General features: G+C 45.5%; 1 protein-coding gene across 6 annotated transcripts in view; it reads left to right on the top strand.

Annotated features, from left to right (window-relative positions):
- TENM4 (teneurin transmembrane protein 4) overlaps window positions 1–15,135 on the top strand; it is a 609,630-nt gene that overhangs the window by 529,044 nt on the left and 65,451 nt on the right. For all 6 annotated transcript variants that reach the window (XM_075076073.1, XM_075076149.1, XM_075076381.1 and 3 more), the window contains 3 exons: window positions 5,220–5,481; window positions 11,907–12,174; window positions 14,378–14,521. In XM_075076073.1, the coding sequence (XP_074932174.1) occupies window positions 5,220–5,481; window positions 11,907–12,174; window positions 14,378–14,521 (674 nt within the window). The remainder of the gene's footprint in view (window positions 1–5,219; window positions 5,482–11,906; window positions 12,175–14,377; window positions 14,522–15,135) is intronic.

The raw sequence follows: 15,135 nt of genomic DNA, 5'->3' as shown, positions 1-15,135 counted from the left end.
TTTAAAGAACACCAGAATCCAGTGACTTCCTTAGAGGTGAGGTCTTCTAAAAATTACCGTTAAGAACATTCAGGCCAAAATTGTCAAAGCAGAAAATGGTGCCAGACATCTCTCATTTCTAATCCTAGCCTTGCTGCTGATTTAGCAGGTAGCATTAGATGCATCTCTGAACCTTCCTAGGCCAGCCAACCAGCCTGTGACAAGGAGATAACATTTGCCTTCCTTACTGATCAGTATAGCATTTATTAAATACTATTTGTATAGTACTTTTAAAATCACATGAAGAATTATTGCTATTACAGCTATTATGATTTTTCAATGCTCTTGGGAATCTGGAGAGGTCCCAGGTGACTGGAAGCTGGCAAACAATGTCCCAGTCTTCAAGAAGAGCAACAGAGGTGACCCCAGTAACTACAGGCCCATCAGTCTCACTTCTGTGCCTGGTAAAATTATGGAGAAGATTATTCTGGGAGCTAGTGAAAAACACCTGAAACACAGCGCAGTCATTGGTCCCAGCCAGCACGGGTTCATGAGGGGAAAGTCCTGCCTAACAAACTCGATTTCACTCTATGACAAGGTCACCCACCTAGCTGACCAAGGGAAGCCAGTCGATGTGACCTTTTGGGTTTTCAGTAAAGCTTTCGATGCTGTCCCTCACGGTATCCTCCTGGACAGAATGCCCAGCACACGGCTGGATAAACACGCAATGCAGGGGGTGAGCAACGGGCTGATGGGTCGGGCTCAGAGGGTCATAGTAAGTGGGGCTACATCGGGGTGGCGCCAGTCACTGGCGGGGTTCTGCAGGGATCTATCTTGGGGCGGGTACTCTTTAATCTCTTTGTAAATGACTTGGATGCAGGACTAGAAGGAATACTAATTAAGTTTGCTGATGAGACAAAACTGGGAGGAGCTGTTGACACTCTCGAGGGCAGAGAGGCCCTGCAGAGGGATCTGGACAGACTGGAGAGCCGGGCAATCACCAGCCATATGAGGTTTAACAAGGGCAAGTGCTGGATTTTGCACAAGGGCCACGGCCCTGGCTGTACAGACAGCCTGGGGAACGAGGGGCTGGGGAGCAGCTCGGCAGAGGGACCTGGGGGCTCTGGCTGATGGCAAGCTGAACACGAGCCACCAGCGTGCCCTGGCAGCCAAGAGGGCCAGCCGTGCCCTGGGGGGCATCGAGCCCTGCATCGCAGCCGGGCAAGGGGGGGATTGTCCCGCTCTGCCCCGCGCTGGGACGGCCTCACCTCGAGCGCTGTGGGCAGCGTTGGGCACCGCAGGACATTGAGGGTATAAAGGTACTGGAGAGTGTCCAGAGGAGGCCACGGAGTTGGGGAAGGGTTTAGAGGGGAAACCGTACGAGGAGCGGCTGGAGTCCCTGGGTTTGTTCAGGCTGGAGCAGAGGAGGCTGAGGGCAGCCCTCATGGCGCTCTGCAGCTCCCTCCCAAGGGGAGGAGGAGGGGCAGGGCTGGTCTCTCCTCTCTGGTGACCACCAGGACCCAAGGGAATGGCAGGGAGATGTGCCAGGGGAGGGTTAGGCTGGGCATTAGCAGAAGGCTCTTCCCCCAGAGGGTGGTGGAGCCCTGGAACAGGCTCCCCAGGGAGGCATCACGGCACCAAGGCTGGCGATATTCCAGAAGCACTTGGACACGGCCCTCAGAGCCATGGTGTGAATTTGGGGTTGTCCTGTCCAGGGACGGGAGTTGGACTTGATGATCCTTGTGGGTCCCTTCCAGCTCAGGGCATTCTATAATTCTGTGATTTCTATTCTGTGTTTTGACAGTTTTCAGTCATTTTCTGATTAGAGCGTGGCTCTCTTCTCATCAGCTTTTTCACAGTGCAGTTTTTGCGTGATTGAGTCACTTTGGTTTAAAATGTTGATATTCTTAAGCAAGAAATAGCTTCTCCTGAACTACAGCAGCAGACTGGGGGCATTCCCAGTCCATTGCAGTGCAGAGTCATGTGGGTCATCTGGACCATCTTCGGTGTCATTCTGGTTTGGAGCAAAAATGGGAGCACACATGCAAGCAGTTCCCTTTTTCCAGGGGTTATGAGATAACTGCATAAAACTCACTGGCTTTATTATTTGGCATATTCACCATAGGAATATATACTTTTGAAAACGTGAACTGAGTTGCCTTAAATTGATTTAGCAAATCAGTTTACAGATAGCAGGGCAATAACTGTGTTTTAAAGTAAGGGAGTTTAAAGCCAGAATTGCATCAGTTTAGCTAGATTGGTTCCTAAGCTGATTTTGTTGCTTTGGGTTTGGCTTGTTGGGTTTTTTTTGGCATGACTAAGTTTCAAAATGAGTATCATACGTGAAATTTCAGTTTTAAAATTACAGTGAACTGAATTTTTCACCCCTGTAAGTGGGTTGACTCTATTCCAGGTCTCTACAAGTAGATTTCACTCCTATTACAATACTCAGGTACAGCCTCTAATAGTGAAATCCTGGTCCTGTCTAAGTCACATTACTTAGTCTGAGCAAAGATCTTTGATAACTTCAAGACTTCCATGTGTTTTTAGCTTAATTATTGTGACACAGACCTTTTTTTCAGATAACAAGGCAGCAAGATAAAATGACAGATCTCAAACCGCTCTATTGTATCCATGATTTCTCTGTAAAGCAAAGTTAGTGGATGGATCGAAGTAGTGAATTATAAACCACATTTTTAATTAAAGCTTTACATTTTATTAAACTGGCAGTTTATACAGGCTGTAAGTCCTCAGTATCCCATGGGTGCGGGCGCGGTGTTAATAAAACAGCAGAAAAGCCTCCACACTGTTTCAGGATTGTGTACCTGCCATCACATTCAGCAACTTTGGCACGGCTCTTTCAGAGCAGAGAGATGAGAAAGGGTTACACCTCGCTGTGGATTTTTATGGGGTTTTTTTTGAGCCTGCTTGGTGGATAAATAGAGAATTTCATCCTTTGCCCTGTCTCTCCAGAGTCTTTTAAGAAAAACAGAACAATATGACTGTACAAGTATGATTTTTTCAGAGTGATAAAAAAGACATCAGAGATCAGCAGCAAAACCAGAAATAAAATTATCTCGTTCCTTCAATCCCAAGACGGTTTTACTCTTGTTAAATTTGATTTCGCTAAGGGAAGCTGGGAGTGAGGTGTTTTCAGTTTGGGCTTTTCTGTTTGGTATTGGTTTTAACTTTTGTTCAGTTCATCATGGTAACTTCAAAGCTGCACCCTGTGACTCTGGGAAAAATGGCTCATGAGCAACAGCGTCTGCTAAAAAATACTGCCTGTCTCTGTTTTCACAGCTGCTGGAGCCTGACATGGTGGTGGTGCTTTCCCCTCTGCATCCTGTTTTGGGGGTGCGGGAGGGGGAAAGATGTTTCCCCCTAGCAGGTTACCATCCCTGACCCAGGCTCAATAAAGCCAAGAACCGCTCACAACGGAGTGAAACGGAGGTGTTTCCACATAAAAACTCTTTCCCACTTGCCTAAAAACTTGTTGAGCATCATTTGTAACGTTTGTTTCTTTCCTCCCGTTGCCCCTTTCGGTGCCCAGATTCATGCAGAGCAAGCTTCTCCCTCCTAGCCGAAGGGCTTGCCAAATGCTAATTGACTGTTAAAAATGTTCTCATCAAAGCACAAATGCTGCGCAGCTTTGCTGGCAAGGGCCAGCAAGTTACTCGTCAGGCTGTTGCAAGCCAAGCAACATAGGTCTGGGAAGTTCTTGCCCCCACTTGAGTGGTAGAATAAACATGTCCTTAGCTTTTTAAAATGCTTTCCACTCCCTCCCATGGATTCAATTTAAAATTCTTTCCTGAATAACTTTCTTTTCATAATTATATTTTCTAAATGGCACCTCAGTCTATTGGCCATGAAAAAAAAAGGTTCTCCTGAATGATGGCTTGCCAAAGTCTTTTTTTCTGTTTAAAATAGTTCCTACCCATTGCTGCCCCTCTGGGATTTTTGCAGCCGATCTGAAAGCCTCATAATTAATTTAAAAGATAATTTTAAATACTTTTTTCAGCTTCTTTCTTATCGTGTAATTACAGGGTGCATCGAGTCTGACTTTTAGCTGTCAGAGTGCTTTCAGACCCTCGTTCTCAGGATGCACAGAGAGGTACCTACTTAAGCACGTGGCTCGTAAGCACGTGAGCAGCTCCGCTGCAGCCAGCGAGCCTATTCACGTGCTTAAAATCTCCGTGAGACTGTCACACACTAGCGCCAAGCTTCAAAAGTGAGAAGCAGGGATGAGAAAACTTTCTTTGCCTGAAACACACATTTGGCATTGCGACCGAATAGCTACTGAGAAAAACACCAAAGCAGCGAAAAGGAGAGGCTTTCAAATTGTGCTGAAATCCCTTCCTGTCTCAGTTAACACCTCTTTTTTGAGTCTATACATAGTAGATGCATCCTGTGGTGCTTCATAAAATCTCCGTCGTGAAGTTTAAATACAAAACTAAGATAAAACCCAAACCCCTATCCCAACATCTTTACATTCAGAGGAGGAATATTTTCCTTATCGAGGTAACACCCTTTCATACAGCTCTGTCCATTAGCCCAACATAACGTCCAACACTAACGCAGGCAAAAAAGCCACTTTGCTGGAGGTAGCATGGGGCCAAGTTGCAGACCACAAGCAGTAACTTATCTGCCCTGCTCTAAATGATTAAGCGTCAAAAAAGACGATGTGCTGAGTGCTGTGGTACAAAGACTGCCTGCCTGGGGTTCATTTCTTCCCCGTGCCTTGTGCAGTAGGTCCCCGACTGGGCTCCACATGTTCCCTGGGTTGCATTAGGTATTAGTCAGGTTAGCAGTGATGCCAAGACAATTTATAGGGTGGTGTGTCAGAGAAGCTGCTTTCCAAACAGTTTATTTCATCGTGTGGATTGATCCAGTCTGTGACTGCGTTTAGATGATAAATACTTAAAAAAGAAAGAAAGAAAATGAGTACGTATGGTCAAATAACACTAGAAACGCAATAACAAAGATAAACGTTTGTCGCAAAGGAAGGGATGGGTATGTTTTTAATATATGTGAGTACAACATCCAAAGAAGCTGAGTTTGTACTCCTGCCTCTGCCACTTGCTCATACCCAGCTAAAGCCTCTTTGCTGTAGGTTTTATGCTTGCAAAATGTGGGTAATTATATTTCCTGCGATTTTTTTTTTCTGGGGTCCTTGTTAAGGAATTGGTACAAACACACAGGGTGGTGTTTGCACTAACTTTGTATTCCGTCTCTTAAAACAGCTTTGATCTCGTTACCATCGGTGGCATCTCCATTATCCTGCACTTCGAGCGGGCTCCCTTCATCACCCAGGAGCACACGCTGTGGCTGCCATGGGATCGCTTCTTCGTGATGGAAACCATAGTCATGAGGCATGAAGAGAATGAGATCCCAAGCTGTGACCTCAGTAACTTCGCCCGGCCCAACCCTGTGGTCTCCCCGTCTCCTCTGACAGCTTTTGCAAGTTCCTGCTCAGAGAAAGGGCCTATCGTTCCTGAAATCCAGGTATGAACCGAGGGGAACATAATCCAGTTCTTTCTCTGCTTGTTTTACCTGCTTTGAGCAATACCAACACAACTATTCTGTGTCTTTCTTATTCCCCTACTTTGCTGAAAAGAAGCATTCCCCATTTGTTACACCATTTTTCAGACACTGGCCAGGAGCGCTCACTCACAAGCACAGATTTAGCCAGAAGGCTTGTTTTCCCTTATCCCTGAGAGATGGAGGCACAGCACTTGCGGCCAACAGTGAAAACCTGCTTTGCTTTCACCTCTCATCCGCAGGAGGTGGGCTGGGACCCCCAGATCATAGAATCGTAGAATGTCCTGAGCTGGAAGGGACCCGCAAGGATCATCGAGTCCAACTCCTGTCCCTGCACAGGACACCCCAAATTCACACCGTGGCTCTGAGGGCCTTGTCCAAGCGCTTCTGGAATATCGCCAGGCTGGTGCCGTGATGCCTCCCTGGGGAGCCTGTTCCAGGGCTCCACCACCCTCTGGGGGAAGAACCTTTTCCTGATACCCAGCCTCACCCTCCCCTGGCACATCTCCCTGACGTTCCCTTGGGTCCTAATGTGACCCACCACAAGCCTTTGGGCAGCCCTTTGGCATTCAGTATGCCCAGTGCAAGGCTGATGGACCACTTACTTACACTCTAATGCCTTTATTCTGTTCAGGAGCAAATTTCACCCCCTGGGCATTACGGACCTTGGTGGTGAGTGTCAGGCATGAACTTTCTCAGGGTTTGAAGGCATACCTCTCACGCTACAAAGGTGCTGAGATGTGCAGTCAGCCAGCAGACAGCTGGCAAGCAGCCAGCCTGTGGAGCACCTGGATTTTATTGCATTTCATGACATTTGGGATAGATGAGCAAAGCAAGAGGCTTACCTTTAATTTCTAGTCCCTGTTTTCCTTTTTTAAGGAAGTGTGAGTCAGATAAAGTAGTTTAACAACCTGCTGTGGATTCAAAGTATTTTGCCAAATGGAGAGTTGGGTTTTAAACTGAATAGTCCAGACAACTAAATTATCCATTTTCCTTAAAAATGCTCACTGTGTTGACACACATGGATGTAGCAACATTCAAGCTTTCCTTTCTTGGGCATGTTATTCCCTGGGTTTTAGGTGCCAACATTTGACATGTCCTGGGTACTGCTTTTAGTGACAAATAATAGTCTGCCAAGGCAGAAATAACAAGTGTAGCAACAAATTGTGTGCTTCCTGCTTGACTCCGTCAGGGTTGCGATAACGTTAATGAGGAAAGAAGTCACTTTATACTTCTAATTTTAATACACCAGGTACTGAACCCAGCAACAAATAAAGCTAGTGGTCTCTTTCCTCTTCCCTCTGGACCAAATCCTGTGATCCTTTCTCACACTAATTTCCAATTGCAGTCACCAGGTTTGTCCCAGCGTAGTTACTAATTAAGTCCTATGTCTTGTAAAGTCCATCAGATTGCAAATTCTTGGTTCGGTTTTCACGTCTCTTTTTTCCAAAACCAATAAGCACCGTGAAAGGTAACGTTCAGCGCTGCCTGGGAAAGAAGCAAATATTTGATACAGTGCAACTGTAATCATAACCTCACTCATTATTTGGTAGGACACTCGTTAGATTATGTTAATTTTATCTATTGAACTAAGACGTTCTAATACTCCTCTCCAATAAGAGTGTGTCTATCGACTGTGAAAACAGCCGGGGAAGTGGATCATAAGCAATGGTTTGATACAGTTTCTTGGCTATAGATCACAGAATCACAGAATGGTTTGGATTGGGAGGGACCTTCAGAGGCCATCTAGTCCAACCCCCCTGCCATGGGCAGGGACATCTTCAACTCGATCAGGTCACTCAGAGCCCCGTCCAACCTGGCCTTGAATGTTTTCACAGATGGAGTATCGACCACCTCACTGGGCAACTGGGGCCAGTACTTCACCACCCTCACTGCAGATGTTTAGTGCCATTTGAAATGTCCTGCAGGTGTCGTGCTTGGCCTCCAACTGCCAATCCAGAACGATCCCCCTGTCACTGTCCTGCATTATATCTGCCAACCCTTTGTGAATGTCACACATAACTTGGGCATCCCAAATTGCACTAGACACCTGTAGTTATGGAATCTAATTAAGAACTAGGTGGGATTCACTTTGAGATTATGGCACCTAAATAAGGTGTTCACGCACGGTCGTCTGGATGTGTGCTAGACGCCTGAGCTCCCATTAAAGCTGACAGAAGTCTAATCAATACTGTCGGCAGGGCCTACGGATCAGTTAAGCTGACCATCTTGAAGGTATCTGGTTCCCACTGACAGTACTGGTTAGATGTCCGCTGGCTATAATTGATGCTTACATACCTACCTCACATGCACGCACATGTGTGTCGCCGTCTGGCTTTAGGCGCTTTAAACTGGAATTGAATCCCACTCTCAAGTTTCTGTGGCAAGGGCAACCTTCTGAAGAGCCTGTCTCTGCCCATTGGCCATGGAGAGACCTAGAAGAGTAGCTCAGAGCAGACTTCTAACTTTTAGGTTCCTACGTTTGGATAAGATGAATCCCAAATGTGAAGAGCAGGACTCTTCCCACATGCCAAATGATTGAGCTAAAACCCATAAAACCATATTCCTCCTCCGATATTGCCAGCTGAAGGCTAACAGAGTTTGTGGTGCACAAGTATACAAAAGAATCTGATTTTGTGGCAGAGTCCTGACTGTACTTCAGTTAGGAAGTTAACTGTTTTTCATTTCTATACTGGATATACATACAATAAAAAATAACCTAGCCGTCAGTTTCTGCAGCTGCATATAAAATGAACTTATAATACGCAGTTCTCAGTAGAGAAATGTTAAATATAAAAGGTGTGAGCACATAGCTGGGAGGAGGTGAAAAGCGGATGGCAGGGCTGGGAAAGAGATTTTGACAAGTGGGCAGATAGGAACCTCATGAGCTCCAACAAATAAATGCAGTGTCCTCTACCCAGATACATTCAAAAGACCAAATAATACATTTGAAGTGTTTGATTCAGGTGTCTAAAGAGAGATTTGGTGCCATTTAAGATGTCTAGAAGTGTCCCTTCAGGCCTTCAGCTGCAGCTTTAGAAAGGCGGAGATCTCAGGAAGGTCCATGTTAGATCTGTCACCTCCTTGCAGAGGTTCTGGATATCATAGAACATCTCAAAAGCACTAGATGCCTATATCCAGGCCCCTGAATCAGGCCCTAAATGACTTACTTTCTCAAAATTCCTTCTGAGAATCATATTAAAAAAAATATCGATTGTTCCGTGCCTTGCCTGCTGGCGGAGTGGAGCAGCTGTAAGAGAAATGTGTAACCCAGCACACAGAAACACAATTTTCTACGTTTTCTCATGCAAAGAGTGGAAGAATTGCCACTAACACAAGCATAGATCAACACCGAGGAGCAAAGGGAACACAGCAGTGAAAATTGCTAAATTGTGGAAATCCCATGTAAGCCTGAAGAGCCAGCTCTTCTGCCTGCCCAGCCTGGTGGCTGGGCCACTTCTCAAGAGCAGATTACATCGGTTAGGCTGTGATAAACTCTTAAGAGCCCAAGTCTTTCACAAGGACCCCAGACACAGCATACAAATTTATCTGGGCCAAACAGCAAATGCCAAATAGAAATAAGGGCACAATTCAGCTGTCATTACTTTCGGTGCATTCAGAGTATTTTAAAGCTTATTTTTCCCCTCTTCTCCCACCAGTGTTCTACTGGATTATACTCTCCCCACCAATGCCCTGCTTTGTTGCTAGTTCAGCACTACGTACGAACTACAAATGCATTTTGGATAATCTGAATTACCATTTGAATCTGCTCTTCAAGCAGGCGCCTCTAAACGCAGCCCCTTGTGCTGCTCAGGGCCGTGGTACCGCTGTGCTGACCCTTTCTCCGAATGGCAGACAGCAGAGACAGATCATGACAGAGAAAAATAATTATTTCTGACACGGATTTGAACCAGACGTTGCAAATAGTACCTCCGTGACACTTATTTCTGCCTGGCTTTTTCCTAGAGGGGTTACCTATGAAGACAGATTTGATACAAGGGATCACCTTTACTGCAGCTTAGGTCAGCTGGTCTCTGGTTGAGCCTGGTCCCAGCCTAGCTTGTTGCTGAGCTCATAAAATATATTTTAAAATCCCTGGGTTTTCCCAGTTCTGTAATTTTTCAGCCTCCTAAGCACTGAGATATGTAAATTGAAAAGGCTGCATTAGAGAAAGTAAATATTTATGAGCACAGTGGAACAGCGCTTTGACTTCTGGATGTGTCTGTTTGTCAAGTGCTGCAACTTGGCAGCTCAGAGGCTGTAAGTTATCACTTGAAAAAGTGTTGGGCCTTGGATAATAGCTTAGAAGAGGTCTTTTAAGGGGGCAGATTACAAGATTTGTCGTTATTTATAAGGCTAACCAGAAAACTTGTAAGAGATGAGCAACTTGTCACGCCAGGGAAGTTTAAGTATAGGAGCCACATAGCTCAGAGGACACCAGGATGCTCTGATCCCCTCCTGATGGGTGGATCTCTTGACCCACCTGCCTTCGATCCTCTATGCTCTTAATATTACAAAAGGTGTTTATTGCTGGGGAAGTATTTCCACAGCTATTTAGGGTCCAGCACAGCAAAGCATTTCAGAAGCGGCGCAGGAGAGAACAGTGCCGGCTGTGACCTTCTGACACATCCCATTATCAGACCAAGTTTTCCAGCTCACTGCTAAGCTTCTGCCTTCATCTTTTAAACTTTGCCGAAGGTTGCCAGCTTATGCAGAAAATGTCCATGTTGGGTGCTTACCTAGAAATGACATTTTCTGGAAGGTGACAACTAATTTTTTTTCCCCCAAGACTTAAGAAAGAAATTCCCTTTTATATCAGTATTTTGCATGAGAAAGTCAGCATAAGAGCAAGGATGTACATTGTATTGCCTTCCAGAAAATTTCCCTGGATTTCTCCAACTAAAAAAAATATAATTTTAAGATCTGATTATATTTTAGCAGGTAAATTAGAATCACAGAATCATAGAATCATTAAGCTTGGAAAAGAAGATGGAGAGTCCCTTTTTACATGGAGTCACATGGAGAGGACAAGGGGGATGGACACAAGTTGCTCTTGGGGAGATTCCGATTGGACACAAGAGGGAAATTTTTCACAGTGAGGACAGTCACCATTGAATAATCTCCCCAGGGAAGGGGCTGACTCGGCCATGTTGGGCACCTTCAAGAGTCGTCTGGACAGGGTGCTGGGCTGTCTTGTCTAGACTGTGCTCTTCCTAGAAAGGTTGGACTAGATGATCCCTGAGGTCCCTTCCAACCTGGCATTCTGTGATTCTGTGATTCTGTGATCATCCAAGTCCAACTGCCAACCCAACACCACCATGTCTCCTAAACCATGCCCTGAAGTGCCACATCTACACATCTTTTAAATACCTCCAGGGATGGCAACTCCCCCACCTCTCTGGGCAGCCTGTTCCGGAAATTAGCTTAAAATCCCATCTTTACTGAGGTTTCTCTATTCTCAAAGCAGAACAGGGGCAGACAAAACTTTCCTTGCTGTTTCTCCAGTCTTCTGTGAAATTCTGTACTGAAATGGAGCCCTGTGAGATGACTCTTCTGGTCAGCCAGAAATACCCACACTGCATGGCTGGAGGACAAAATGAAGTAACTCACCTAGAATACAGAGGAATTTGGAAAGAGAGGGGAAGGGAGAATGTAAAGGAGGGGAGAGGGCTTGATGATGGTAGGTGAGGCCAAGAGCTTCTTCGTACAGGAATTTTAAGCAAGGACCAGGGTAAGTAGGGGCAAATATGAGGTCAGAAAATAAGGACCAAGACCCAGGAAAAAAAAGGCTAGAGGTGGATCAGGCAAAGAGGGTCAGAGATGAGGTAGGAGAGGAGCAGTTTCAAAGAAGGAGAGGTGGGTAAGTCAGAGGAGGAAGGGTGGAAGCAGGATTCACTAATGACATGGAGAGAGTGGCAGGTTGTGATCAGGACTGGGGAACATCCATAAGGATACAGGCCAAGCAGGGCTTGATAATTTACTGGAAAAAAGACAAAAATTAGCAGCCATAGAAACCTACAAAGATAAAAGACAGAAAATGGAAGTTAAACTGATGGACTGGAATAATCTCAGACACCAAGCTCCCTTCACCATGGGTCCTGGGTCTCCTTTTAGCAGAGAGTCCCATAGTAAACACTGACGTAAATGTGATACTTTGGTCTCCTGTTGTCCCATGTAACAGAGATGGAGAAAGAGGGGGGCATTCCTTGGCTTCCAGGACTAACCCTATAAATTACATATATGATTTTATAATTGATGCCTACTAGGTGTGCTTTTCTAGACATGTCTACCACAGCTTTTTTAAAGGTGTGTTTGATATATTACAGCTTCATTCCCTTTTCCTGTCTGCTCACTGCTGATTTAACACCTCCTGGATTGCTTTTCCACAGGCTCTACAGGAGGAGATTAACGTTTCCGGTAGTAAAATAAAAGTGAGTTACCTGAGCAGTCGCACAGCTGGCTACAAATCAGTCCTGAGGATCAGCATGACCCATCCCACCATCCCCTTCAACCTCATGAAAGTCCACCTCATGGTGGCCGTCGAGGGACGCCTCTTCAGAAAGTGGTTTGCAGCTGCTCCAGACCTGTCCTATTATTTCATCTGGGATAAGACAGATGTCTACAGCCAGAAAGTGTATGGGCTCTCAGAAGCCTTCGGTAGGTGACCCCAGGGCTTGTGTCTCTTTTTAGAAGCAGCTACGAGGCAATACACAGACCTTGTCCTAGATCGGTATGGTCCAACTGCTAACACAGAAAATGGTCCCTGCTGGCTCACTGCTGTTTCCTTGGAGAGGGTTAGGCCCAGCTGTTCAGACAGCACACATTTCCCCAGCAGATGAATACTTATCTGTTCCCTGGCTCCTGGCCCAGCACATACATCCTGAGCTGCTACCATCGTATTCATACAGAAGGAATGAGCTGGGACTAGAGGCATTTGGCCACCTCTCACCTATAGCCAAAAGCTGTCAGTGCTGCTTCGAAAGAAATCCCTAGAACTAAGTGTTAATCTCCAAATTCCTTGTGCCTGACCTTCAAGGTTGCTCTAATCTTACAGTTTCCCCTTCATTACTCATTCAGGCACGAAATCCCGAAAAAAGGGCCTGATGTTCCCCTCTTTTGTCCCTTGTGCATGTATTTACATCTGCAAAGGACTGTGAGAAGCTTCGAGGCAGGGAGCAGGAGGACTTGCATACTCAGGGTGCCACATCCTCTGCTCCAAGCAGTATGGTCCATGCCACCCACTCTGCAGGGGCAGAACCTGAAGTCCTTGCTGGGGCAGGAAGCTGTGGGTATAATATGTATGCAGAGGCACACTTCATTCCTCTTCCTGCTGCCATCCCAGACCTCGCCCAGTGAGCCCTGTGTGAAGATGATGGAGGGAAGGGGGTGCTTTGCTTGTATAGGGAGCGGAGGTGATGCTGCTCTGCAGCGTTTGCAGCCTATCTGATCAAGAACCAGCAGACATTCAGTTAACAGGTCTTCAACAGACTCTAGACTGTACCTTTCAATCTGTCAAGACAATGATATCAGCAAGATGGAGAGATCCCAGATTAGCAAATAGAGCTCTTGGTGACAGAAGGGTGGTTCAGTGATGCATCATAGCCCAACTGAAGATAAGTCTCTCTAGAGGAGCTGTAGGGTGCCGTGTTTTCTAGGAGGAAGAATGGGTGCCCTCCTCCCACTCAGGCTCAGCTACCCTGAGCAGGCTGGATGATATGACGTGCTGAGCCTTACCCAGTTTGGAGTCCACAATGAGAAACATGTCCTGGTAGCATATCCTGAAAGACTATACTTACATGCTCTTTGAGGTGCTAGATCAGCAGTGAGTCCTGGAGTGCTCCGTGATGCAGCTCTGCAGTCCTAGAGTACTCACACAGGTCTGAGGACATCAGCATTCAGGCTTTCAATGATTCCCACCTCTAGAACAGTGGAAAATATCAAGCCTTCATTTCCTAAATTACATCTTCCTCTGATACTGGCTGATTCTGATGGGGGATCCTGAGTTCACTCAGTTCACTCAGTGCTCAGCACTTTTCAAGGAGGCTGGGAAACTTGTAAGATCAGACGTTTATTTTTATCTAGTAAAAAAAAAAAAAAAAGAGCCGTGTAATTGCTTTTCATTTGTGTAGAACTTGCAGTTCTGCTCTGCTTCAGCTGTTAGTGCTGAAAAGATCAGGGAGGGCAGATGAAAAGCAGACCAGTTAAACTGGTCCTGCTTCTTCTGAGAAAATAAAAAAGGAATCATTATTCTGTCAAAAAACATGATTTTCCTTTTACTGACATAATTTTGCTCTTAAGCATCTCTAATGTGCTCAGCAGAGTTACTCCTGAAAGGCTCTGATTAGACATCATGGCAAGCAAACCACGTTTTGCTATGTAGCCTTTTGACATTAACAATGATCACAAGTCAACCTGGTTTAAGACTCCTGTCTCTGAGGGACTCACTGCCCCGTGCCTCATTTGTGTAAATCTTTACTTTCCAAGAATGGCCATGATTTTTAGCAAGTTCCTTACATGCAGTCTTAGATCAAAGATACTAGATAGGAGTAAAATGCTCCCATTTAAGAGTCCAGCAGTGGTTTACACTCTCAAATACCCATTGTTTTAAAATATGTCTTTAGAACAGTGCCTTTTAAATATTTAGCACATTTGCCCAACATCTACAACTGCGTTGATCTTTTTAAATGCAAGATGGCCTTTAAAGAGAAAGCCTGTGCATTACGATGATGACATTTTAAATTAAACTGACAGTTGCCTGTAGAAATGCTCTTACCCCTGCTCGGTGGAAACTCGGTGTGTGCTGATTTTGCATTTCTGCGTTACTAATCTGGGGGGTCTTTTGCTTCTCTCTTGTTCATAGTTTCAGTAGGTTACGAGTATGAATCCTGTCCTGACTTGATTCTGTGGGAGAAGAGGACAGCTGTGCTTCAGGGTTATGAAATCGATGCTTCCAAACTTGGAGGGTGGTCCCTGGACAAACATCATGCCCTCAACATACAAAGTGGTAGGTTGACTGTAACACATAACAGAGGAATAACACATTGTTGCAAGGCCCAGTTGTTTCTTATCATTAAGAACTCAGGAAAAGGAAAGGGAAGAAGCCTGACCACCACATGTATTTTACTAACAAATTATTTCTAGTAACCTACATTTAGAAGCAATATGGTGTACGTAAATCCAAAAGAAGGTGGCCATCGTGAACTAGTTGAATGTCAGCATATCTAACTACATAGTGTCTTAAAAGAAGGGGATTAACAAGGAAAATATTCCTAAAATAACAAATGGGAGCCTGTTCAGATTGGACCTACCACTGAGCCACATCCTCCAATGTGCAAGTCTACTCCCAGAAATGAGAGGCTTCATGGGTCATAAGGGAGGCTGGAAGGTGCCAGAGTCCTTGAAGGTTGCTCAGGGCTGCAGCAGGGAGGTTTGAAAGCTGATCAGAACATGTTCCAGAGATGGAAGCACTGTGTCCTTCTGGATGATAGCAGTGGTATGGGAGCAAACATCTAATTCAGTCCACACCACTGCTGAAAACACTACACTTAGAGGGAACATAAGCAGAGCTCCTCTAGAGCTTTGCAGTTAAAACGTTTCTCTAGAGAAGGCACCATGGTC

The sequence above is a fragment of the Phalacrocorax aristotelis genome, chromosome 1 (genome assembly GCF_949628215.1).
Source record: "Phalacrocorax aristotelis chromosome 1, bGulAri2.1, whole genome shotgun sequence".
NCBI lineage: Eukaryota > Metazoa > Chordata > Aves > Suliformes > Phalacrocoracidae > Phalacrocorax > Phalacrocorax aristotelis.
Note: the sequence above shows the minus strand (reverse complement) of the source record. Positions and strands in the feature narration are given on the sequence as shown.